We start from the raw sequence: 26,454 nt of genomic DNA, 5'->3' as shown, positions 1-26,454 counted from the left end.
CCGCAGTCCCGACGCACCACGCTACCCCGAGTCCCGCCCCCGGTGGCTCTGATTGGTCGCCAGGGTCAGCGCGCTCGGCTCCGGAACCTGTCAGTCACATCGTGACGTAGAACAGGCCCGCGCGTCACAAAGAACCCAACAGCAGGCGCTGGGGCCAATGTCACACTCATTCAATAGTGAATGGCAAAAGCAAAATACTGCGGATGCTGGACTCTGAATTCAAAACAGAAAATGCTGGAAAACCTCAGCAGGCCAACAGCATCTATAGGAAGAGAATAGAGCCAACATTCCAACGACATTGCGCAGCCCTCTATCAGTCAGCTTTACACCCCACATCCTAAACAACTAGATAATATCCCCGCACACTCCCACCCTAAACAACTAGATAATATCCCCGCACACTCCCACCCTAACAGTACCCCTGTACACCCCCACCCTAAATAACACTATCCCTGAACACTCCCACCCTAACTATATAATATCCTCGCACACTCCCACCTTAAACAACTATACAATACCCCCGCATCCCCACCCTAAATAACTATATCTCTGCACCCCCACCCTAATTAACAATATCCCTGAACACTCTCACCCTAAATAACAATATCTGTGTCCCCACCCTAAATAACAATATCCCCACATCCCCCTATCCTAAATAACAATATCCCTGCATACTATGCCCTAAATAACAATACCTCCATGCCCCCACCCTAAATAACAATATCCTTGCACCCCCACCCTAAACACCAATATTCCCGCACCCTCCCACCCTAAACACCAATATCCCCGCACCCCCCACCCAAAATACCAATATCCCCGCACCCCCCACCCAAAATACCAATATCCCTGCACCCCCACCCAAAATACCAATATCCCTGCACCCCCCACCCAAAATACCAATATCCCTGCACCCCCCCACCCAAAATACCAATATCCCTGCACCCCCCCACCCAAAATACCAATATCCCTGCACCCCCCACCCAAAATACCAATATCCCTGCACCCCCCCACCCAAAATACCAATATCCCTGCACCCCCCCACCCAAAATACCAATATCCCTGCACCCCCCCACCCAAAATACCAATATCCCTGCACCCCCCCCATTCCAAATACCAATATCCCTGCACACCCCCACCGAAAATACCAATATCCCTGCACACCCCCACCGAAAATAACAATATCCCTTCTGTCTGACTTTGATAGTTTTAAAGTTTAAGTTTAAAGTTTATTTATTAGAGTCACAAGTAGGTTTATCTTAATACTGCAATAAAGTTAAAATCCTCTAGTTGCCACACTCCAGCTTTTGTTTGGATACACTGAGGGAGGATTTAGCATAACCAATGCACCTAACCAGCACGTCTTTGCACTGTGGGAGGAAACCGGAGCACCTGGAAGAAACCCATGGAAACATGGGGAGAACATGCAGATTCTGCATAGACAGTGATTCAAGGCCAGGAATTCGACCCAGGTCCTTGGTGCTGTGAGAACATAACGTAAGAACTAGGAGCAGGAGTAGGCCATCTGGTCCCTTGAGCCTGCTCCACCATTCAATAAGATCATGGCTGTTCTTTTTGTGACCTCAGCTCCTCTTACCCGCCTACTCAGCTTAACCCTTAATTCCTTTACTGTTTAAAAATTTATCTATTCTTGCCTTAAAAACATTCAATGAGGTAGCCTCAACAGCTTCACTGGGCAGGGAATGCCACAGATTCACAACCCTTTGTGTGAAGAAGTTCCTCCTCAACTCTGTCCTAAATCTGCTTCCACTTATTTTGAGGCGATGCCCCCTATTTCTAGTTTCACCCTCCAGTGGAAACAACTTCCCTGCTTCTGACTTATCTATTCACTTCACAATCTAATATGTTTCTGTAAGATCTCCCCTCATTCTTCTGAATTCCAATGAGTATAGCCCCAGTCTACTCAGTGTCTCCTCCTAAGTCAACTCTCTCAACTCCAGAATCAACCTAGCAAATCTCCTCTGCATCTCCTCCAGTGCCAGTATATCCTTTCTCAAGTAAGGAGACCAAAACTGTACACAGTACTCCAGGTGTGGCCTCACCAGCACTTTATACAGCTGGAACGTAATCCTGCTGTTTTTAAATTCCATCTCTCTAGCAATGAAGGACAAAATTATTTGTAGTGCTGACCATTGTGCCACCGTGCCACCTGTGGAGGCTAATCAAAATCATAATAAAGGAAGGCATTCTTGTAGAATACGCATGTTTGTACTTTTGTCTTTTGCCTTCTAAGAAGCACTGATGATGTTCAAGATTTTTGATGTGGTGTCCATGAGTTCTCAGCACCATGGAGACTTTACTATCTAATAGAGCATGGAGTTTAATGTTGGCTCTGAAATGACAACTTCCAAAAAGTAAAGTAAATTATTTATCATCAGCTGAACTGATAATTGATGAAGTACATTACCAAATCCAATGTCAGCTTTTGGGCTAGATACTTTCCATGATATAGGAAGTGAGGGTCATTTTCCACACTTTACCATGAATTTCCATTGAAGGCATTGGATTTGACACAGGGCAGGATTCAATAGAAGACTTTGGTCTTTCTGGTTTGCAGGTCACTTCCCATGCTTTTATATGCTTAATTAATGTCAATTATCAGTTGTCGTTCTTCAGAGTTTCACAATCCTCTAGTGTTCTGACACCAGCCTCATATTCAAGGAGGATTGGAAGATTACGACCACAGCCTCCACAATTTTAGAGATTGGCAATAAATGTTGGCCTTGCCAGCAATGTACACATTCCATAAACAAAAAAGACCCTTAATTCTCTCAGTTTTATCATACCCAGGCTGAGTGACTTTTCTACTCTGATATACCAATCTTTTAAGTACATCCTCTTTATTTTTATCCTGTGCAGAATGTAGTTTGTGTTTACCTTGCAGCACCTGTGTTACTTAGCAACATATCAAAAATAGAACACAGAAAAAAGCCATTCAGTGACCACTCCTTGTCAAGATTCACCCTACATGTGAACAAACTGTTCTTACGGTTTTCTTCCTATCTCTCCACATCCTTTCCCATCTAATTTCATTTGGAACATTTACATGGTTTCTGCTTCAACTATCACGATTAGAGGTGAATTCCAGAAACTCACAACTCTTACGTGAAGATGTTTTTACTTTCCTTTATTATAGAACTTAAGCTTGAATCTATGGTCCCTATCTCTTGATCCCTCCGGTCTTCTAGCCACCTTGTCCCATCTTGTCTTATTTCCATTAACATCTTCTGGTAAACGATATGATTCTAAAAAAGTTTCAAATGATTACAGCTATTTAATTTGTAATACTTACACTACTTTGGAATACTTTCATTTAAGGCAAATCTGGTTAAGCAGATGAGGGAGAAAGGAATAGAGGAAATGTTAATCGATTAAGGAGGGGAGAGGCTCGTACATCAGCATGGATCTGTGGATATTCTGTTTCTATGCTGAATATACCTTGTGAAATTTATTAATATTTACTATGTTTTTCTGTGCATTTCTACGGCCTCATACCAGGCACCATCCCTCTTGAAAGCCTTGAAATACTTCCTGTAGCATGGAGCCAAATACTGCACACGGCAATCAACCTGAGGTCTCATTAAGGTTTTATATAGGCTCATCATTACCCTGACTTCTATATTCTATATCTCCTGAGATAAAACCTAGAATTCTATTACCTTTTTTTATTAACAGGCTTAACAGCCTGAATTGTGCCTTTAATGTTCTGAGAACTTCCAAATCCCTCTACTCCACTGCACAGTCTTCCCGTTCCATACATAATAACTGGTGTCAATTTCTTTGCTACCTCACCTCATTCACCGGCATTGAATTCCAAATAATCTTCCCACTGAGCTCCGCGGCCACGTTCCTCAAATTCATCTCAACAGGCAGTTCATCGATCACAAATCCCGCACCCAAAAACTATGTGGATACATTTCTAGCCTGGTTGAGTTTAGGCCTTGCTGCAAACTTTAGCATAAAATCTTGTTTGGCTTTGCAGTATTTATAGAGGCTGTTGTTTTTTGGATGTGTCATTAATTTGGGGCCCCATCTGCTTTTTGGGATTACATAGTATATTCGAGGAGCTGAGAGATGTTCCTGATACGTTGACCAACATTCCTTGTTCAAAGAATACTACCAGACAAAAGATTATTTGATCATTAGTTAATTTGTGGAATTTTGCTGTGTGAAAATTGGCTGTTGTGTATGGCTGCATAGCGACAGTGACTCCCGTTCAAAAAGTAATCAACTACTCGTAAAGTACTTTGCGTGTTTGTACATGATCCTTCATCACGTACTTTAGTGAGTTTGTGTTTATTTCAATTGCAATAGGATATGGACGTAAGTTAGCCTGGAAGGGGAAGTGGAGAATTAGGCTGCAAATACCAGCCATGTAGTGCTTCTGGAAGGGCGTGCATCGAAAGGACGCAGAGCGAGCGGTTTGTGACACCAGGCTACATCTGCAGCAGGTTTGGTGCATGCTCTCTAAATGTGGACAATGTAGGTTTATAATCATTCACTGCACTAATCTTAAGTAAAGGGGCAGTCACCCAACCAGCAGGGGAAGTACTTTTAATATATTTACGCAGTTGCAAAAATTGTGGACATAACGCGTGTTGTTGGAGGACTTTTGGTGACTTGTTGGATTTTGAAGATAGAATTGCTGCATCCTGAAAGAGAGGTGAGACAAATTTCTTTGTGTCGGCAAAGCCGGTTAGAATTCCAGGGGCGGGGGGCGTAATTTGTCCTTCTCAGGCTGCAACAAATCAAGGAACTGTAGAGGAGAAGCTATGTGCAGAGGAAACGAATATATCCCTGTAAACAAAAAGGATATATACCAGAATCAAAAGAAATACCATGCCATCAAATGCACAAGTGGTTTGTAAGCATGCATAGTGCTTCATGTGGGAGAATGCTTGCTATCCTGGTAGTAATCACGCCACCTTTGTCCCAAAGTGCACCTGCCATCCTTAGGTCACTACAACGAATCAAAGGTTGACTGGTGAGAGGGATACCCACTGCGCACATTTCATGACTCCCTTCCACGCAACCACGCAAGGATACACAAAAGCAATGCAGCCACAAAGAAGATCATGGAGCAAGTCATTAGTGTCCTGAAGCAACAGTTCCTCCTTATGTTGCCACAGCTGTAAACTCTTTTTTACTTCCCTTTGAAATGCAACAACTGAATACAACAAACCCTCTTTATTTCCTAATACAAACTTCTACCCACGTCTTAACTACACATGGAACATCAAACTAGGCTCATTTCAACTGCCTGCCTTTCATACCAACCCCTTTTGATGTCCTCAACTTTGCACTCAATCCCCAGCTTAATTAGTCATATGTACATCCAGATGGACATACACACAGAACCCACAATCTTGCTTTACAGAATGCCACAGTAAACTCCAGAATTTTATATAAAAAAACATTCTTTTAACAGAAGCAATCTTACCACTGCCAATCTGATTCATCCAATCTTAAAATTACCAATTATCACTGTATCTGTCTTGCAAGCCCCCATTATATCTTCCTGTATACCAACGAGGACCATGATACTGGATCCTCCTTCCTCTCCTATGAAAGTTTCTGTCCAGCCCAGAGCAGATGTCCTGTGCCCTGACATCCAGCCTTCTGGACTTTGGTTCTTGGCTGAAGAGAACTGTGTCTGTGTCTATCTCCCTAACTAAAAGATACAATTCTAAAGCGAATGTTGGAGCAGAGGGATCCGGGTATATATGTGTATAAAGTATCAAGGTGACTCAACAGTTTTGAGAGAACAGTTAACAGCATGCAGAATCCCAGTTCTTGGAGGATTGAAGGTTAAGAGGTGATATATTCAAATTCATAAGGAGTTTGGACAGAGTAGATAGGGAGAAACTGTTCTCATTGGTGGAAAGGTTGAGAACAAGACAGCACTAATTTAAGAAAATTAAGAAGCAATGAAGAAATGAAAAACCTTTTGAGAGCAAGAAGTTGGGATCTAGAATGAACTGTGATAGTTTGGTGAAGATAGGGCTTACTAAGGCTTTTAAAAGAGAATTGGATTATTATTTGAAAAGGAAATATATGGAGGACTATTGGGAAAATGCAGGCGAGTTTGCTCATCCACTCTGCAGTCCCTCCTTTGGCCATACAGGCTGTGAGAAACTGAAATCTTTTGGATAATGGCTCCTCCACTTCTACCTTCTCAAACTCCATATCTGCCTCACTCACAATCACACCCTTCTCCTGATCATGGATCAACTCTATATTGCCTAAGGTGTCTAAGGTAATTTTTCCCCACTCTGACCCAGTGCCTACAGCTTGGTATCCTGCCCAATGATTCTGATCAAAACATGTTTGCTCTGTTCCACAATCCCTCATGGTTAAGAGTGCAAGATTGAAGAAGGCCATGTACTGAAGTTGATTCTGCTCCCTGCAGCTTGAAGGGGAACATTTGCATTCTGCAGCTGCAACACATCACGTGCCCTGCCATCTTTACAGCATTTAATTATTTAAATTTTAATTAATGGCTTTAGTTCTGCATGTGCTTGTATTCTTATTGTTTCAATCAATGTTCTACTTACCCTGATTGAAATTTCCTAGTTGAGATAAACTGGAAATACTCATCACCCTAACATCTATCTGCTTCCCTGTAATGTTATTCCTAAATTTTTCATACCAAGGGCTGGTCTGACAGATTTCTGGTTACAGCGTCAAGTCCTGCTGGTCTCACCAGTTCTCAGAAGAGAAATCCCACTCTTGCTGTGTTTTAAGCCATGCTGCACTCCTTAATTCTCAGAAGGGAAATCCTGCTCTCTCTTGCTCATTGGCAGAAGGGGACATCCATCCATTTTCTTGCTTGTTCTTTTCAATAGTAATTGGATTGGGAAAATGCTGTTAAAGTAGCTTTTGTGACTTATTGCAACAAATCTTGTCAATGGCATACATTATTGTTATTTGTACCAGTTTTGGAAGGAGGGAATACTTAAACTGGTGAATGGGGTGCTGATCAAACAGATTTGTCGTGGATGGTGTTGAGCTTCTTGAACGTTGTAGGAGCCGCACTCATCTAGACAAGTAGAAAGTATGCTGTCACGCTCCTGGCTGGTGTCTTATATAGAGCAGACTTTGCAGATACGAGTTGAGTTATCCATCGCAAAATTCTCAGCTTCTGAACTGCTCTCGTAGCCACAGCACTTACGTGGCTGGTCCAATTTACTTTTTGATTAATCCCTTAGGAAATTGATAGTGGAGGATTCAGTGATGGTTTTGCCATTGAATGTCATAGGGAGATGATTAGATTCTTTCTTTTTGAAAATAGTAATTTTTTGGCATGTTAGGGTTGAAAGCTACATGGATTTATTAGTCCAAGCCTGGATGTTGCCTATATGTAGCTATCTGGTCATCAACTGGTTCATTTTCTGATAAATTGTGAATGGAACTGCAAAATTTTGACCTCATGGTTCAGCAATGGTCATTGATCAAGCATCAGAAGCTAGCTGGGCCGATAACACTACTGTAAGAAATTCTTACAGCAATGACCTGTGGTTTAGATGATTGGCTTCAAGTAAGGCAAACCATTTTCCTGATGTTAGGTATCACTCAAGCCAGCATTTTACATCGTGGTTTGCACTGACTTCAGTGGTACAATGGGTCCTTGATGTCTGTTATTTAAAATGCTGCTCTAGTGTCAATGTGACAAATTTCTGCAGGCATCTGAATTTGAGGATGTTCCACAATCCTTCACGGTCAAGAGTCAAAGGCTTTTGCAAGATTGAAGAAGGCCATGTACTAAAGTTGATTCTGCTCCCTGCAGCTTGAAGGGGAACATTTGCTGTCCCTGAGAAGCAGTCACTTCCCTTCCTGCAGAATATGGCAAAATGACCCTCAGTGCCAGATCCTGATAGGTTCTTGCAGGAATGCAACTCATTAGTCATGGCAAAATGCTAGCATATTGGGTGTTGGAACCAAGAGCAAAACGCAACTGAGCATTGCTCTTCATGAAAATGACTAATAATTAAATAGATTACCCTTTCACCTGGCCTAAAAAATGAGACACTGGGTGGATTTTACTCAAACAAATTCTAAGTATCATAATAGCGAAAAATGGGAGTCCTCGTCCTTCCTGCTGGTATTTTTGGCAAGCTCGGCATGCTGTAAATTTTTTTGACAGCCAGGAAATTTACATCAGTACGGGGGACGCGTGGAGCCTACACATCTCGAGTGTCAAGATCTGCCGATGGACTGGGAGACCTCCTCCTAACCACTCCCCTTCATGGGTGGCTTTGTCACAGCCCACACTGACATGAGTCACCGGCATCAGGGTATCAGAGCCCTTCCAATTGGTCCCCTGATGAAGACTCGGGATGCCCCACCCCATCTTGACTCCGTCTACAACCCCATCTCTATGCCCCCCATTCAGAGTGCATAGCTCACCTGTCACAGCTCCACCGCCAGCACTGCACCAGCAGTCCCCAACTGGGCAGTGCCAGGGTGCCAGATGGGCACTGCCACATAGGCATTATCTCATGGGCCCTGCCTGGCCCCCAACCACCTGTCTGCTTCAATTGTCTCTGATCTCCCCTTTCCCCACCAGCGTGGCCATAACACTTAGCCTGCAGTAATGGTTCTCACTGGCATGGTGTTTCACCAGTGACATACTTGACAACTAAATGGAGATTGAGGCAATCCTATTGTAATGAGGGGCGGGGGGGGGGGGGGGGGGGTGGTGGTGGGATAGGAAGATAGCAATCCCTGGCGTGAACTGGATTTTTAGCCTCTGACATTATCTTCATGGCTCGCCACGCTGATCAATAGGCACAGCAAACTGGTAACATCATGCCCAGGACTCTCCCAATGGGTCTTCTGACGGAACCCTGACATCCCCCCCAGCATTGTGACCAAACCCTTCCCCATGTGAAGCCACTTATCAAAGAATATGTAGAGAGAGGAAATTGGACTTTCAGTATCTTTCCCTCTCTGGATTTGGAGACTGGGATCTGCCAGGAAATAGGACTTTCTCTGAAGTTTTGCTGTTCTCTGGAAACTTCTGTATCGGAGTCAGAAGGCAGGTGTCTATCTATCTGTTCAGAGCAGTTTAAAGTCTGGAAATCTAGCATCCACGTGAGAATATCTGTTTTTGGTGCTAATTGGTTCTGAAGAAGGATGTACGTTTATGGGACTATTACTCAAATTGGAACTATAGAGATAGCTGTTAAAAATTATACTTTGTTATACTTTATCAATTTTAATTGGTAAAAGTTATGCTTATTCTTTTTTATTATATTCCAACCGTGTTCTTGAATAGAGTTTGTTTTAATGAAACCTACCTAGTGGGTCAATAGAATCACAACTGAACCTAAACACCTTATGCTTGCACTAATGCCAAAATCAAGTAAAGTTGGGGCTCGGCTAACCTCATAATAAACCTTGGAGTTTCTGATCTGGTTGATTTACAATACAAGAACTTTTAGTAATTATGTACTCAATGTTACTATTTTGCTTTTTGATGTTTTGTTTCATCATGCCATTTGGGCCTGCATTCATCTTCAAGTATTTTAATTTGTTCAACTTAGAAAATAGTTTGGGAAGTATTGCATGAAGATTTTGAATGTCCTATCAGAAACGTGCATAATGATTTGAAAGTAAATCAATTAAACAATGGAAAGAGCAATAGGAATTACTGAAAACTTATTTTAGATGTGCGCTAGTATGAAAGGCAGAGCAGCTCCCTTAATGCTGCATTCAACCTGATTTTGTTTTTTGACTCAACATTGTATCCTGATGCAGTGATCCATACAAATATACCAGAGTAAATATCCCTCATTTTACTGTTCCTTATCTTGGTTCGTTATGCTCATTTCACTGTTCCCATTGCGAACCAGCCAGAGATCAGCTAACTAAACAGAAATTAGAGATTTTATCGGGGATTTTCCCTTTCCATATAGTTCAATTTTGGACCATGCAGTATATCTACCCTTTACAGAGATTCCAAAGTATTTTACAGTTCAAAGATATACAAAATTGTGGATCATAAATGCCAAAAACTTAACTCTAAAGACTCTTGTTTGAAAACAAAAGGGCCAAAATTATTAGATAAACACAGCAATATGAATTTGTTTTATTTTTGTACTAAATTGTCAATAATCTACAAAAAGAATCCAATTTTTTGAATGATTTAAAGAATTTATATTCTGTCTTCATTAGTACAGTTAGAATGAAGCATTTTGCATCTTATAATGAGTTATGGCTTGAATAACTAATAACTGCTTAAAAATAACTTCGGCCATAACATTCACAGAGTGAACACCCCTCTCATTTTTTGCCTATGCAAAAATGCAGCAGCACTTTTCTTGTCCAAACTTCCAACTTGGGCTTGGTGAGAATAGTGCAGTACATTTCCAAGAATTTCTGTTGGATCCAGTAGAGTTGGACAAAAGAACACGTGTTTTTAAAAAAAGAAAAACACTAGCTGCTATAAGGCAGCTAAGTTTAAAGGTCTAGCCACAAGAAGTCAGGAGGAAGGGAAGTGTATTGGTTAGTGGGTAGGATGGGAATGTTCGGTAGTACCGTGGGTTGAGGGGATAGTGGGAGATCCAGTGGGAGGACAGGAAGGTGATCAAGGGTGTGGGAGGTAGTCAAGGGATTGAATATGGGTTTGGGAAGATAGTTGGGGTTGTGAAGGGGTCAAAGTCTGCAATTTAAATTGGGTTTTGGATGGTTCCCAGTGCAGGGTAATTTCCCAATGGAGGTTTGAACTTATTTGGTATGTGCCATGCAATCCTTATGTGGGACCTTCTGGTGGGGTGGGGTGGGGGGTGCTTGGTGGTTGCATGCGGTTTTTGGGATACCTCCCAGGTGTAACGCTGCAAATATTAGAAATTATGGGTCAACAGAAACAATGATTCTAACTTCGTGCATTTTATATTGAAGTTTTTGTATTAAAACCCATTTTTGTTCCGATATCTTGTAATTATAATGGCATCTGTCTGAATTCTATGTTGATCCACATCACTGATTTAATGTTGTCCTCCCCAAGCCTATTCTTACGTGTGGATTATTAACATTAAAGTAGTGACCTGGCATGTTATTTAGGCACGTTTTACTGAAACCTCAAACAATCTCTCCTAAATATAGCAAGAAATCGAAGTTGTATGTAATTAGAGAATGCTTTGGCAAACACCTGTATAAATGATGATAGGGAACACAACCAACAGGGATAAACATATGAAGAATTCGGCCCTTTTCAGATTACTGCCAATATACACCATTCTTTAAAGGGCAACATGCCTGGCATATGAATTTCAATGACCAGTCAGCATTTTAGAATGTCTCATCATCTACAGGGCTCAATTAAACAGCACGAACATAATATCTTGTAAACTCATGACAAAGAGCGCTGGAAATTTAAATTCAAGGTTCTAGTTATGGATCATAGTTAAGGGCCAAGCACTTAACTACTCTAGTAATTAAAAATAAAAGCAAGTAAATATTTTTAAATTCATTTTTTTCTCATTATAAAAATACATTGCCCAAAGAAAAATCCATTTAAGCAAATGTACAACAATATTCAACACACACACTTGAATTCTGAAATTAACTTTTTACACGAATTTCTCTTCCAGCATAATTAGCAGTTTCTTAATTTCATCATAGAAAACAAGCACTAAAGCACCACCAGTGCCACGCAAGATATTTGAAAAGGCTCCTCTGAAGAAAGCACCAACTCCCTCATTCTTAAAGATCTTCACGAAACAGTCAATTGTTCCACTGTATTGTCTAATTGCTTCACCGCTCTGTGGTTTAAAAAGAATGTAGGATTCAAATTTATGGTATCTTCTTTAGTATCACAATCTACTATTTACATATTTACGCAGAACACACATTTAATTGAAAATTTGTTATTAATGCTTTCAAATAGGTGCTGTTGAGACTCAATCTAAAAGATGCTACAAAGTGACATGCAGTAGTTGCGAATGTACATTGCCCTTGCACAAGCTAGACTCTTAAGTTTTCATGGGATGATTTTTTTCTCAAGTGTCATTTTTCTCCTCAGTAACTGGCATTTCTAAATAGAAAATAATAGTTCAACAGATTTAAGAAATTACAGACTTCATGATATGACTAAATTTATCCACTGAATTGTCCCTTAATATTTTCAATTCATGTTTTACTCAAGGTCTTGAGTATCTTCCAAAAACTTGGATTAGACTTGATTTTTTGCTCACACAACTTAAGAGAGGAATTTGAATTATGCAGTATGATTATAAATTTACATTTCCAGACTGGATTAGTTCTTTTCATTCAGCTGTAATAAAAAGATATTTACTTTTACTAAACAGAATTAACATTGCGAAAAGTTACATCCTCAGAATAAGATTAATAATTGACTCAGAATGTTAACTCTGCTTCTCTCTCCACAGATGCTGCCAGACCTGAATATTTCCAGCACTTGTTTTTATTTCAGAATTTCAACATAACTTACTTACTCCTCAGTTTACCATTGACCAGAAATTGAACTGGATCACAGATATAAATACTGCCTCATCTACCACCTCAAACATTCACTTCCCACCACCGCCAGCATTGTGGTAACAGTTTTACGATCCACAGGATGCACTTCAGCAATTCATCAAGGTTCCTTCAACAGCATCTTCCAAACCTGCAACTTTTATCACCTAAAGACAAGGGCAGCAGGTGCATAGGAACATCACCACCTGCAAGCACACACCTTCCTGACTTGGAATTGTATCGCCATTCCTTCAATTTTGCTGTATCAAAATCTTAGAAACCCCTTACAGCACTGTGGATGTACCTACACTATTGGACTTCAGTAGTTCAATGCAGCTGTGTGTCACCTTCTCAAGAGCAATTAGTGATGCCTACATCTGTGAAAGAATCAAAATAGTTTGAAACAGGTCCAGACATGAGCAGAAACCCAGTGATGAAAAGTGTTAGGATGCATAAATCCAAAGTTTCTTGACAAACATCTTCATTCTGACTTATGAAGAAAGGAAGGTAATTAATGAGGCAGCTAAAGATGGTTGGGCCTAGGACACCATCCTGAAGAACTCTGCAGTGATGTCCTGCAATTGAGATGATTAACCCCCAACAACCACAACCATCTTTCTTTATGGTAGGTATGGCTTTAACCAGTACACAGTTTTTCCTGATTCCCATTTTGACTTCATTTTTCTTGGGCTCGTTGATGTCACACTCAGTCAAATGTAGCCTTTATGTCAGTGACAGTCACCCTTACCTCAGCTCAAATTCATCTCTTTTGTTGATATTTTGACCAAGACTGTACTGAGGTCAGGAGTGAAGTGCGAGCAGGTTATTGCTGAATAAGTGCCACTTGGTAGCTCTGTTAACGTCACTTTCCATTCCTGATGATTGGGAGTAGCCTATTGGACTGGTAATTGGCTGGATTGGATTTTAATTTTTTGTGGACAAGGCATACCAGGGCACTATTTCAAATTGCTGAGTAGATGGCAGTATTGCAGATGGACTGAAGCAGCTTGATTAGCGGCTGTACTATTGCAGGAGTGTTATCAGGTCATAGCTATTCTAGTATCCAGTACATTCAGCTGTTTTTTAATATCACATGAAATTAATCAAGTTGGGGACCTCAGGAGGCCATGATGGATCATCTGCATGGCACCTGTCAGAAGATGGTTGCAAATGCTTTGTTTTTTGCACTCGTGTGCCTTTTGGCTCCACCCATCATTGAGGATGAGAAAATTTGTGAAGCCTCCTCCTCCTCCAGTTAGTTGTTTAATTATCCAGCATCATTCATGACTGGATGCTGCAGGATTGCATAGCTTAGAGCTGATCCATTACTTCTGGAATCATTTAGCTCTATATATCTCACGCAGCTTACTCTGTTTGGCATGCCATAAATCCTGTGTTGTAGTTTCACTCTGTTGACTCTTCATTTTTAGGTAGGCTTAGTGCTGCATTTGCACAATTTTGGATCCCTAGCTTGTTGGTAACAGCAGTAAAAAGTCTCACAACAGGTTAAAGTCCAACAGGTTTATTTGATAGCAAAACCCACAAGCTTTGGGAGCACTGCCCCTTCATCAGGTGAGTGGGAGTTGTGTTCACAAACAGAGCATATATAGACACAAACTCAATTTACAAGATAAGGGTTGGAATGCTAGTCTTTACAGGTAATCAAGTCTTAAAGGTACAGACAATGCACGAGGGAGGGTTAAGCCCAGGTTAAAGAGACGTGTATTGTCTCCAGACAGGACAGTTAGTAAGATTTTGCAAGCCCAGGCAAGTCATGGGGGTTACAGATATGTGACATGAACCAAGATCCCAGTTGAGGCCATCTTCATATGTGCAGAACTTGGCTATCAGTTTCTGCTCAGCCATTCTGTGTTGTCGTGTGTCGTGAAGGCTGCCTTGGAGAAGCTTACCGGAAGATCAGAGGCTTGTGACTGTTGAAGTGTTCCCTAACAGGAAGAGAACACTCCTGCCTGGTGATTATCGAACAGTGTTCATTCATCCATTGTCATAGCTTCTGCATGGTTTCCCCAATGTACCATGCCTCAGGACTTGGCCGAGTTGCAAGAGCATGGACTGTGTACCTGGTGAATGGTGTTCTCATGTGAGATGATGGCATCCGTGACAACGATCCAGCACATTTTGCAGAGGTTGCTGTGGCAGGGTTGAGTGGTGTCGTAGTCACTTTCTCGTGAAGGCTGGGTAGTTTGCTGCGGACAATGGTTTGTTTGAGGTTGTGTGGTTGTTTGAAGGGGAGGTGTAGGGATGGCCTTGGCCAGAACGGATTACTGCAAAGAAGAGTACTAACAATTTAACAACAAGGAACACTACAGACAGTTACCCGCAGATCTGACCAAAGAATACACCAGTCAACTCAACAGACTGATCAAGACCTTTGATCCGGACCTTCAGAGCACCCTTTGTGCTCTCACCCCCACACTCTCTGCATTGGAGATCTCTATTGCCTCCCAAAGATGCACAAGGCCAAACACACCCAGCTGTCCCATTGTATCAGACAACGGGACCCTGTGTGAAAACCTCTCCAGCTATGTCGAGGACATCCTGATACCCATTGTACGAAGAACCCCCAGCTTTTGTCACGACACAATGGATTTCTGACAGAAACTCAGCACACATGAAGCAGTTGAACCAGGAGCACTCTTTGTCACAATGGATGTCTCGTGGGGGATACACAGCATCCCCCACGACGACTGCATTGTTGCAACTGCTTCAGTACTCAACACCGACAACTACCAAACTCCAGATGCAATTTTACAACTCATCTGCTTCATCCTGGACCACAACATCTTCACCTTCAACAACCAGTTCTTCTTCCAGATACACGGAACAGCCATGGGGACCATATTCGCACCTCAAAACGCCAACATCTTCATGCACAAGTTCGAACAAGACCTATTCCCTGCACAGGCCCTTCAACCAATGCTATACACTAGAAACATCGATAACATCATCTTCCTTTTGGAGTCACGGCGAACAATCACTGAAGCAACTATATGATGACATCAACAAGTTCCATCCCACCATCAGACTCATCATGGACTACTCCCTGGAATTGGCTGCATTCTTGGACACATGCATCTCCATCAAGGACAGTCACCTTAGCACTTCACTGTACCGCAAGCCCACAGATAACCTCACAATGCTCCACTTCTCCAGCTTCCACCCAAACATGTTAAAGAAGCCATCCCCCCTCGGACAAGCCCTCCGTATACACAGGATCTGCTCAGTTAAGGAGGATTGCAACAGACACCTTCAGACGCTGAAAGATGCTCTCATAAGAACAGGATATGGCGCTTGACTCGTCATCGATCAACAGTTCTGGCGCACCACAGCGAAAAACCGCAGACACCCTCAGAAGAGAAACACAGGATACGGCGGACAAAGCACCCTTCGCCGTCCAGTACTTCCCTGGAGCGGAGAAGCTAAGGCACTTTCTTCAGAGCCTTCAACATGTCAGCGATGAAGCCGAACATCTCGCCAAGGCCATCCCCACACCTGCATTTCTTGCCTTCAAACAACCGCACAACTTCAAACAGACCACTGTCCACAGCAAACTACCAGGCCTTCAGGAGAACAAGTGACCACGACACCACACAAGCCTGCCACAGCAACCTCTACAAGATGTGCCGGATCATCGACATGGATGCCACCATCCACCAGGTACATGGTATATTCTCTTGCAACTTGGCCAACATTGTCTACCTGATTTGCTGCAGAAAAGGATGTCCCGAGGCATGGTACATTGAGGAGACCATGCAGAAGCTACAACAACGGATGAATGAACATCACTTGACGATCACCAGGCAGGAGTGTTCTCTTCCTGTTGGGTAACACTTCAGCAGTCACGGGCATTCAGCCTCTGATCTTCGGGTAAGCGTTCTCCAAGGCAGCCTTTGTGACACACGACAATGCAGAATGGCTGAGCAGAAATGATAGCCAAGTTCCTCACGAGGACGGCCTCAACCGGGATCCTGGGTTCATGTCACAGTATCTGTAACCCCCACAACTTGCCTGGGTTTGCAAAATCTCACTAACTGTCCTGGCTGGACACAATACACATTTCTTTAACCTGGGCTCAACCTTCTCTTCACGCACACTGTCTGTATCTTTAAGACTTGATTACCTGTAAAGACTCACATTCCAACCATTATCTTATAAATTGAGTTTGTGTTTATATATGCCCTGTTTGTGAACAACTCTCAATCACCTGATGAATGTGCAGTTCTCTGAAAGCTTATGGCTCATGCTACCTGTTGGACTTTAACCTGGTGCTGTGAGACTTCTTACTATGCTTACCCCAGTCCAATGCCAGCATCTCCACACCATTGTTGGTAATGGTACAGTGGGTTATATGCAGAGCTATGAGGTTAGTGTGTGGCTGAATAGAATTCTGCTACTGATGACCCACAGTACCTCAAGGATACCCAGTGTTGAGTTAGTAGAATAATTCTTTGAATTGAGGATATCCTCTTCCGTTTAGCACTACCTGTGTATTAAATGGAATTGATTTCAAAGGTGACTTTGTCATCACAATGTGAGCAATAGGTAAAGATGTTGTTAACACATATATTTGTAGAGCATGGAGAAATAGCTTAAAGTTAAATAGATTGGATATAGTTAGGCATATTGATAACCCACTTTATGGAAACAACTGTGAGTTTAGTCACAAACATAGGACATAAGGTTCGATGCTGCTAACACAGCAATACTTAGGGATAATAAAAAGACTGCCTGTAATGTAGAGATAACATCAGAGATGTGATGTGCAGTGAAGCAGACACCACATCCTGCAGGAATGTAAGAGGCCCACGTTATAAAAAGCAAATGGTCTGCAAGATGTGTTGTTTATACAACTAAGCATAAAAGGGGGAAGGGGTCACTGAGATATTCGGGACAGCAGTGATTAAGTTGGCAAAGGATTGATTACTGCCAATCTGAACTGGACATGTAACAGTATTGGATAAGATGGATGAGTTTGCTAATGCACTCTTGTGATAACAGGAGACATTGTTAGATGGGGAGTAGAGGTGATAGGAACTTAGGGCACCTTGAGCCAACAGGAGAATGTCAACACATAGATGGGACAGGGACCACCAATTAGGAGAGAACATCACATTGCAAAGCCATCACAATGCTTGTAAAAAAGGTATAAAATGTGCTGCAAATCTATGTGAGGTGTGCCTATTTCGCTAGACACCCGGTCTTGCAAGAACGTCAAATAAAATCTTGCTCCTTCAGAACTTGACTTGACTAAATTGTTTAACTGTGAGCTGTGTTTCTCACAACAAGGACTGTGCAGTGGATACACCTGTCAAAATTGTCATGCAGAAATGTATCTGTGACAGGTAAATTGTCAAAGAGGGTTTTTCTTTTGTTGCTTCACTCACTAGCTGTCACAGTTCCACTCTAGCAGCCAAGTCCTTTATGACTTGGTCAACCTGGTCAGTATTGGTACTACTGCTCCACTCTAGGTGATGGACTTTGACGTACCTTACCCAGAGTACATTCTATGTCTTTTCCACCCACCGATCCAAATGGTGTTCAACATAGTACAATACTAATTCATCAGCTTTGAGGTGGTGACGTGCAGGATGGGAGTGTAATAGGTAGTAACCAGCAGCAAGTTTTCTTGGGGGATGTGGTAGCATAGTGGTAATGTCAGCACATAAGGCTAAAGCACTGAGGACACAGATTCAAATCTCACAATGGCAGCTGTTGGAATTTAAATTCGTAAATCTGGAATTTAAAAAAAGCTAATCTCTAAAATGATGACCATGAAATTATTGTCGATTGTTGCAAAAACCCATCAGGTTTGCTTGTTGTCATTGTAACTCCAGACTCTCATAATTTGATTCCCTCTTAAAAATATCCTCTGAAATAGCCTATCAAGCCACTCGGTTGTGTCAAAATCATTAAGAAAAGTCAGAAATGAATGAAACCGAGTGGATAACCTGGCATCAATCTAGACACAGCAAGAAGTCTGACAACACCAGGTTTAAGTCCAACCGATTTATTTGATAGTAAACTCACAAGCTTTCAAGGTTAACCTCTTCGTCAGGTGAATGGAGAGTTCTGGCCTCAGACAGAGCATATAAAGCACAGACAGTTTACAGATTACTGATTGGAATGCGAATCTTTATACCTAGCCTGCTATTCAAGTCTTAAAGTGGCTGACAATGTGAGTGGAAGGAGCACTGATCACAGGTTAAAGAGATGTGTATTGTCTCCAGACAGTACAGTAAGTGAGATTTTGCAAATCCAGGCAAGTCACAGGGATTACAGATAGTGCGACATGAACCCAAGATTCCTGTTGACACTGGCCTCATGTGTGCGGAACTTGGCTATCAGTCTCTGCTCAGCGACTCTGCGCTGTCGTGTGTCATGAAGGTCGCCTTGGAGAATGCTTACCCGAAGGTCAGAGGCTGAATGCCCGTGACCGCTGAAGTGTTTGCCAACAGGAAGGGAACAGTCTTGCCTGGTGACTGTCAAGCGACAATGGACACCTACTGACCTTGCAAACTCCTCCTTACTAACATCTAGGGGCTTGTGCCTAAAATTGGGAGAGCTGCCAAACAGCAAGACATAGTGAAACTCCAGAATGATACCTTTATAGACAATGCCCCATCACCATTCCTGGGTATGTCTTGTCTCAGGTATCCACATTACAAATGAATTCCCACAAAGAAAAATATGGTTAATTATTTTACTTAGAACCTTAGAATCCCTACAGTGCAGAAGGAGGCCATTCGGCCCATTAAGTTATACAGACCCTCAGAAAGAGCATATAACCAGGTCCACCCCTATCTCCATGCTTAATCCCATCTAACTTGCAAATCTTTGGACTGTGGGAGGAAACCAGAGCACCCAGAGGAAACCCCCCGCAGACACAGAGAGAATATGCAAACTCCACACAGTCAACCAAGGCCGGAATCAAACTTAGGCACCTGGTGCTATGAGGCAATGGTGCTAATCACTGTGCCACCGTGTCACCTAACACCACTTAGTGATTTGTCTGCCCCCCCCCACTACTTCCTGTTCCCTGGTGTTTTAAGAACTGCAATTCATGTCACTTATTGCTTTGATATCTTAATAGTTTGTCACAAATACACATTTTAAGTGTGAGATTTTACAACAGAAGAACTATTTGATATTTCTGATACAATGCAACTATTTTCCAAGTTAAGGCTTTTAACGGTTTTAAAAGCTGATTTGTAAACAATAGAAATTTAAAAAAAAACTTGTTTTCATCTTTAAATAGAGTTTGGATCAGAAGGATAAAAATTTAAAATATTTACTGCTTTAAAAGTTTTAAGAACTTCTTTACTTTAGCTTAATATTATGCTTTGGCATTAATATTATTACATGTTGTTTTTGTAAAGATTTTGGCAACTTTAATATTATGCTCAGATCACAATACATAAGGTGAAAGTGAACAAAGTATTAACAGGGAACATGAAAACCCTTCTGGATATGTTAGAATAATGGTGGGGTAGAAATAGGTAACTCACTCCATAAATCTCTACAGCTACTCTCTTCATATCACTCTCCGCAACATAGAAATTGCTAGAGTATGTAATTAAAGATAGAGTGGGTGAATATCTTGAACATTTTCAGCTGATCATAGAAAGCCAGTGTGGATATGTAAATAGTAGGGTATGTCTGATAAATGCAAGTGAAGCTGTTGAAAAGATGAGCAAAGAAATGAATGTCTATGGATGTTATTTCTATGAACTCCCAGAAATTTAATAAGGTTTCCAATAAAAGACAGTCAGCTAAAGTTGAAACTCGTGGAATTGAATGCAAATTATTGACCTAGTTAGGAAATTAGATACAGTCCAAGCAGAAAATGCTGGAAAAACTCAGCAAGTCTGGCAGTATCCGTGGAGAGAGAAACAGAATTAACATTTTCTGTCTAATATACTCTTCATTCTTTAATCTTCATTGAGAGCAAAACCTTCTAGGAGCAAACATCAAACTGAATTCGAAGTAAGAAGTCTTACAACACCAGGTTAAAGTCCAACAGGTTTATTTGGAATCAGGAGTTTTTGGGGTGCTGCTCCTTCATCAGGTAAGCGGAGAGATGGGTTCTCAAACACGGTACATGTAGGCAGAGACACAATTACAAGACAATGGTTGGAATGTGAGTCTTTGCAGGTAAGCAAAACTTTATAGTAAATACTTGATTTTAAATTTATGTTAAGATCTTTGTGAACCAAAGGTATTAAAGGGCTATGGTGCACATGGAGTTAGGTTGCAGATCATTTACAATCTCAATAAACAGTGCAAAAAACTTAAGGGACTAAATGGTTTACTCCTGTCCTATTTGATTGCTTCTTCAGGCCATAATCTTGAGGTTAATCATTAACATTTTGGTTATTACATCCGGCCAATTTGCTCCCAATGCGCCTCAATATGAATGACTGACTGGATCCAGGGTGAGGTATCTAAATGGATATAAAATTGGTTTCTTGACAGAAGCATCGAGGTTGCATCGAGGGTCATTTTTCAAACTGGAGGCCTGTGACCAGCGGTGTGCCTCAGGGATCAGTGCTGGATCCACTGTTATTTGTCATTTATATTAATGATTTGGATAAGAATATAGGAGGCATGGTTAGTAAGTTTGTAGATGATACCAAGATTGGTGGCATAGTGGACAGTGAAGGAAGTTATCTCTGATTGCAATGGGATCTTGATCAATTGGGCCAATGGGTTGGCAAATGGCAGATGGAATTTAATTTAGACAAATGCAAGATGATGCATTTTGATAGACTGAACCAGGGAAGGACTTATCCAGTTAACGGTAGGACACTGGGGAGAGTTACAGAACAAAGAGATCTAGGGGTACATATTCATAGCTCTTTGAAACTGGAACCACAGGCGGACAGAGTGCTGAAGAAGGCATTTGGCATGCTTGGTTTCATCAGTCAGAACACTGAATACAGAAGTTGGGACGTTTTGTTGAAGTTGTACAAGACATTGGTAAGGCCACACTTGGAATACTATGTGCAATTCTGGTCACCCTATTATAGAAACAATATTATTAAACAAGAAAGAGTTCAGAAAAGATTTACTAGGATGTTACCGGGACTTGATGGTTTGAGTTATAAAAAGTGGCCGGATAGTCTGGGACATTTTTCTCTGCAGCATAGGAGGCTGAGGGATGACCTTATAGAGGTATATAAAATAATGAGGGGCATAGTTCAGGTAGATACTCAATATTTTTTCCCAAAGGTAGGGGAGTCTAAAACTAGAGGGCGTAGGTTTAAGGTGAGAGGAGAGAGGTACAAAAGTATCCAGAGGGGCAATTTTTTCACACAGAGGATGGTGAATGTCTGGAAAAAGCTGCTAGAGGTAGTAATAGAAGCAGGTACAATTTTGTCTTTTTTAAAAGCATTTCGATAGTTACATGGATAAAATGGATATAGAGCGATATGGGCCAAATGCGGGCAACTGGGATTAGCTTAGGAGTTTAAAAAAGAGCTGCATGGACAAGTTGGGCGAAAGGGCCTATTTCCATGTTGTAAACCTCTATGACTCTTTATGTACTCAGCTCAGTTGGCAAAGTTCACATTGCAGGCGAGTGAAAGCTTGGTTTGATTGACATCTCTAATACCTTGTAATATTATTTGTTTCTTTGATGTGGTTTGTGTGGTTAGTGACCCAAGATTGAGACGTCCAAAGCGAATAAAAGCTTTTTGAAATTGATACTATGACAATAATAAATCAGATCAGAATCCTATTGGAATACACTACTATGAATGGCTGTGATTGATTGGCAGTTTTATGAGAAGGGAAGAAGGCCAATGTATTCCAATATGATTTTGATTTAATTTGATTTATTAATGTCACATGTATTAGCCTGCAGTGAAAAGTATGAATGTTGAATGCCTGTTTTTTTTTTGGTTGATAACTCGGGAGTGGGTTTTCCCCATGGTTCATGGCTCCTCTTGAGAAGTTGTGAACCATATCTATTTTACAGAAGGGGCCTGACCCCAGAAAAATTGCAGACAAGTTTGCACTGCCCACCCCATCCTGCAATGGAGTTGACAAAGGTGGGCATGTTGCACAAAGGCCCGCACCCTTATTCTGCACTGGCCAAAACTGTCAGAAATAGGGATGAGGGCAGGAATCCCGGAAGCATGTTCCAATCATTATTAAAGGACTCCTGAATTAAGGTAACTTGGTCAAAATCTGGGTATAGTTTTACCCGTCAGAAGACCTATATTCACCCTAATTCTCTCTTAGAGGCAGTCAATGGTTGTTTTGCAAGGTGAGTTTCTGAAACTAAACTGAAACAGCCCCTGACCAAACTATTACGAAGTCTGAGGAGAATATCCCTAAGATGAAAGACAAAATTCTGCTTTTTTATTTTCATGGTTGTTCACTGGAACAATTAAATGTACCAACTGAAGTCACCCAGAAACTCTGGTGAGTTTTATTTCCATATTGCTGTTGCCTTCTCTGTTCAATAGGCTCTGCCAAATAACTAACTTTTTCATATAATCTCAACGGGAGGCCATTCGGCCCATCAAGTCTGCACCATCTCTCTGACAAAGCATTCCACCCAGGCCCCATTTCTATAACCCTACGTATATTTCCTCTAACCTCCACATCTTGGGGCACTAAGCGGCAATTTAGCATGGCCAATCTACCTAACCTGCACATCTTTGAACTGTGGGAGGAAACTGGAACACCGGGAGGAAAGCCACGCACACACGGGGAGAACATGCAAATTCCACATAATCACCCAAGGCTGGAATCGAACCCAGGTGCCTGGTGTTAGGAGGCAGCAGTGAATACTGCACCAGCTAAATCAGAGTTCTTGTCAGCATGGAGTATATACCGTCTCTAATCAATGCTACTGCTCCTTAAAGCTGTTCATTGTCACCTCTTTTAGCTCTCAGTTATGTTCTATATTATTTGTATTATTTAATCACTGTATTATTTCTGATTAAAATTTACAGGTATTGTAAACAGTACAGTAAGTTCCTGATCACTATTCAAGCATCCATGTCCAAAACAATCAGTGTACAGTTGCTGAAACTCTCTCAATGTTAACTATGTTAGTTCATATTTAGTTTCTGGTTTAGGATTCCAAGAATGGTCGCTAAAACTGACTGAGTAAGCTGATTAAAAATCAACAAAAACCTGTCTCAAAATGACACTGGATACAGCAGAGTGCAGAGGGATGTCCAAAAATGCACAGCATATCTGGTGAAATTAAATTTCTGCTACCTTCCAATTGTAGATGGAAGTTGAATGTTATCATCCGTATTCGTTAATTCAACCCAAATGAGGATACAGTTTGTATTCTGCACAACTTGGAATCTAAGAATAAACTTCAAATTCTAGTACAAACCTGCATCATCATGCGTCTTCTCACAGTATCAAAAGGATAAGATAATACCCCAGAAAACGAGGTCACACATTGAGCAATCAGAAATGACACGTAAACAGGAGTATTCTTCTGGTTTGGTAACACACCCTGTGGGAGAAAGCAAAACATTTTAGCAAGCAATGTTAAAAACACAGAGGGTTAATTTTCTTTGTCACTGCATGAGCAGTAATATGGACAGAACCTTTGCTTTTCTGTGGAACTGGGTAAAAAAGGTGAACTACTCTCAAAGGTTACCAGCAATGTGGAGAAGATGTAAAAATACAAGGGCTAATTTTCAACAGCTTGTGTTTTGATCCAATTTTGCTTCAAATGTCAGGCAAAGGCCACTGCAAATACCCCTTCATTCAGCAGCTAGGTAACATCATGGACGACTCAAGCAAACCATGTTTGATTTATTATATGTGTTAGTATAGTGAAAAATATTATTTCTTGCACAACATGCAAAGCATACCATACATTGAGAAGAAAAGGACAGAGTGGGGAATATAGTGTTACAGTCATAGTTGGGGCGTAGAGAAAGCTCAGCTTAATGTGAGAAAGGTCCATTCAAAAGTCTGATGGGTAGCAGGGAAAAAACTGTTTTTGAGTCGGCTGGTATGCGATTTCAGACTTTTGTACCTTTTTCCCAATGGAAGAAGGTAGAAGAGAGTAGGTCCTGAGTGTGTGTGGTCTTTGATTATGCTGATTGCTTTTCCAAGGCAATGGGAAGTGTAGAAATATCAGTGGAGGGGAGGCTGGTTTAAATGATGGATTGCGCTTCATTCACAGACCCTTTGTAGTTTCTTGCGGTCTTGGACAGAGCAGGAGTCACACGAAGCAACCAGAAAGAATGCTTTCAATGGTGCATATGTAGAAGTTGGTGAGAGTTGTAGCAGAGTTGCCAAATTTCTTTAGTCACTGTGAATGGATTCTACAGCATCTATTCACTTCCTTCCATCTTAAGCTCAAATCAAATCAGCAGAGTGAAGACTGGATTCACAATTACCTACTTCAGTGCATTGAATATTACTCAACCTCTCTCCTTTTCCATCTTTTAAGTACTATACATTGGCACGTATTCCAGAGATATTGTCATGCTTCATGCATTCAAAACAGACACTTCAATACCGATCAGTGTTTTAAATCATGTGAGGACAATAGAACCAAGGAAAGCCATTTCAAATAGAGGATGTTGGTTGGACCCAACTTTCGGAATCACTTGTGGTTCAGTTGGGAGCTCTCTGGTCTGAGCGTAAAAATTAAAGTTTACAATCCAGTGCAGTTCTGAGGGTGTATGATGCTGTTGGGTATCTGTGTTTCAGATGAATCATTAAATAAACGTCCTATCAGGTGGATGTAAATTATATCATGCCACTACTTTGAAGAGCAGGCGAGTTATCCCTCATATTCTGGCCAGTTTTTATCCTTCAGATCAGTATCATGGAAGTACACTATCTGGATATTATCATGTTGTTCTTTGTGGGAGTCTGCTGTGTGCAAATCAATGACTGCATTTTCTATGATGTGGGTATGCTGGCGTTGGACTGGCGTAAACACAGTAAAAAGTCTGACAACACCAGGTTTTAGTCCAACCTATTTATTTGATAATATACTCACAAGCTTTCGAGGGGACTGCCTCTTCATCAGGTGAATGGAGAGTTCTGGCCTCAGACAGAGCATATAAAGCACAGACAGTTTAGAGATTACTGATTAAAATGCGAATCCTTACACCTAACCTGCTGTTCAAGACCTGAAGTGGCTGATAATGTGAGTGGAAGGAGCACTGATCACAGTTTAAAGAGATGTGTATTGTCTCCAGACAGTACAGTAAGTAAGGTTTTGCAAACCCAGGCAAGTCACGGGGGTTACAGATAGTGCGACATGAACCCAAGATCCCTGTTGAGACCGTCCTCATGTGTGCGGAACTTGGCTGTCAAGTCTCTGTTCAGCGACTCTGCGCTGTCGTGTGTCGTGAAGGCCGCCTTGGAGAATGCTTACCCGAAGGTCAGAGGCTGAATGCCCGTGACCACTGAAGTGTTCTCCAACAGGAAGGGAACAGTCTTGCCTGGTGACTGTCGAGCGATGTTCATTCAGGCAAGACTGTTCCCTTCCTGTTGGCGAACACTTCAGTGGTCACAGGCATTCAGCCTCTGACCAAGGCGGCCTTCACGACACACGACAGCGCAGAGTCGCTGAACAGAGACTGACAGCCAAGTTCCGCACACATGAGGACGGTCTCAACAGGGATCTTGGGTTCATGTCGCACTATCTGTAACCCCCGTGACTTGCCTGGGTTTGCAAAACCTCACTTACTGTACTGTCTGGAGACAATACACATCTCTTTAAACTGTGATCAGTGCTCCTTCCACTCACATTATCAGCCACTTCAGGTCTTGAACAGCAGGTTAGGTGTAAGGATTCGCATTTTAATCAGCAATCTCTAAACTGTCTGTGCTTTATATGCTCTGTCTGAGGCCAGAACTCTCCATTCACCTGACGAAGAGGCAGTCCCCTCAAAAGCTTGTGAGTATATTATCAAATAAATAGGTTGGACTAAAACC

At 41.6% G+C, this 26,454-nt stretch overlaps 1 protein-coding gene across 1 annotated transcript in view; it reads right to left on the bottom strand.

The window, feature by feature from the left end:
* Positions 1-11,591: 11,591 nt before the first annotated feature.
* Positions 11,592-26,454, bottom strand: part of LOC145350608 (ADP/ATP translocase 4-like) — a 108,435-nt gene continuing 93,572 nt past the window's right edge. Inside the window, exons 5-6 of the mRNA XM_080199816.1 lie at positions 23,876-24,001; positions 11,592-11,783 (exon numbers count right to left, since the gene is read on the bottom strand). Coding sequence (XP_080055942.1) covers positions 11,592-11,783; positions 23,876-24,001 — 318 coding nt within the window. The remainder of the gene's footprint in view (positions 11,784-23,875; positions 24,002-26,454) is intronic.

The sequence above is a fragment of the Carcharhinus amblyrhynchos genome, chromosome 1 (assembly GCF_965287045.1).
Source record: "Carcharhinus amblyrhynchos chromosome 1, sCarAmb.v2.hapA, whole genome shotgun sequence".
In the NCBI taxonomy this organism is placed as follows: Eukaryota; Metazoa; Chordata; class Chondrichthyes; order Carcharhiniformes; family Carcharhinidae; genus Carcharhinus; species Carcharhinus amblyrhynchos.
This window is presented reverse-complemented; position numbering and strand designations above follow the sequence as displayed.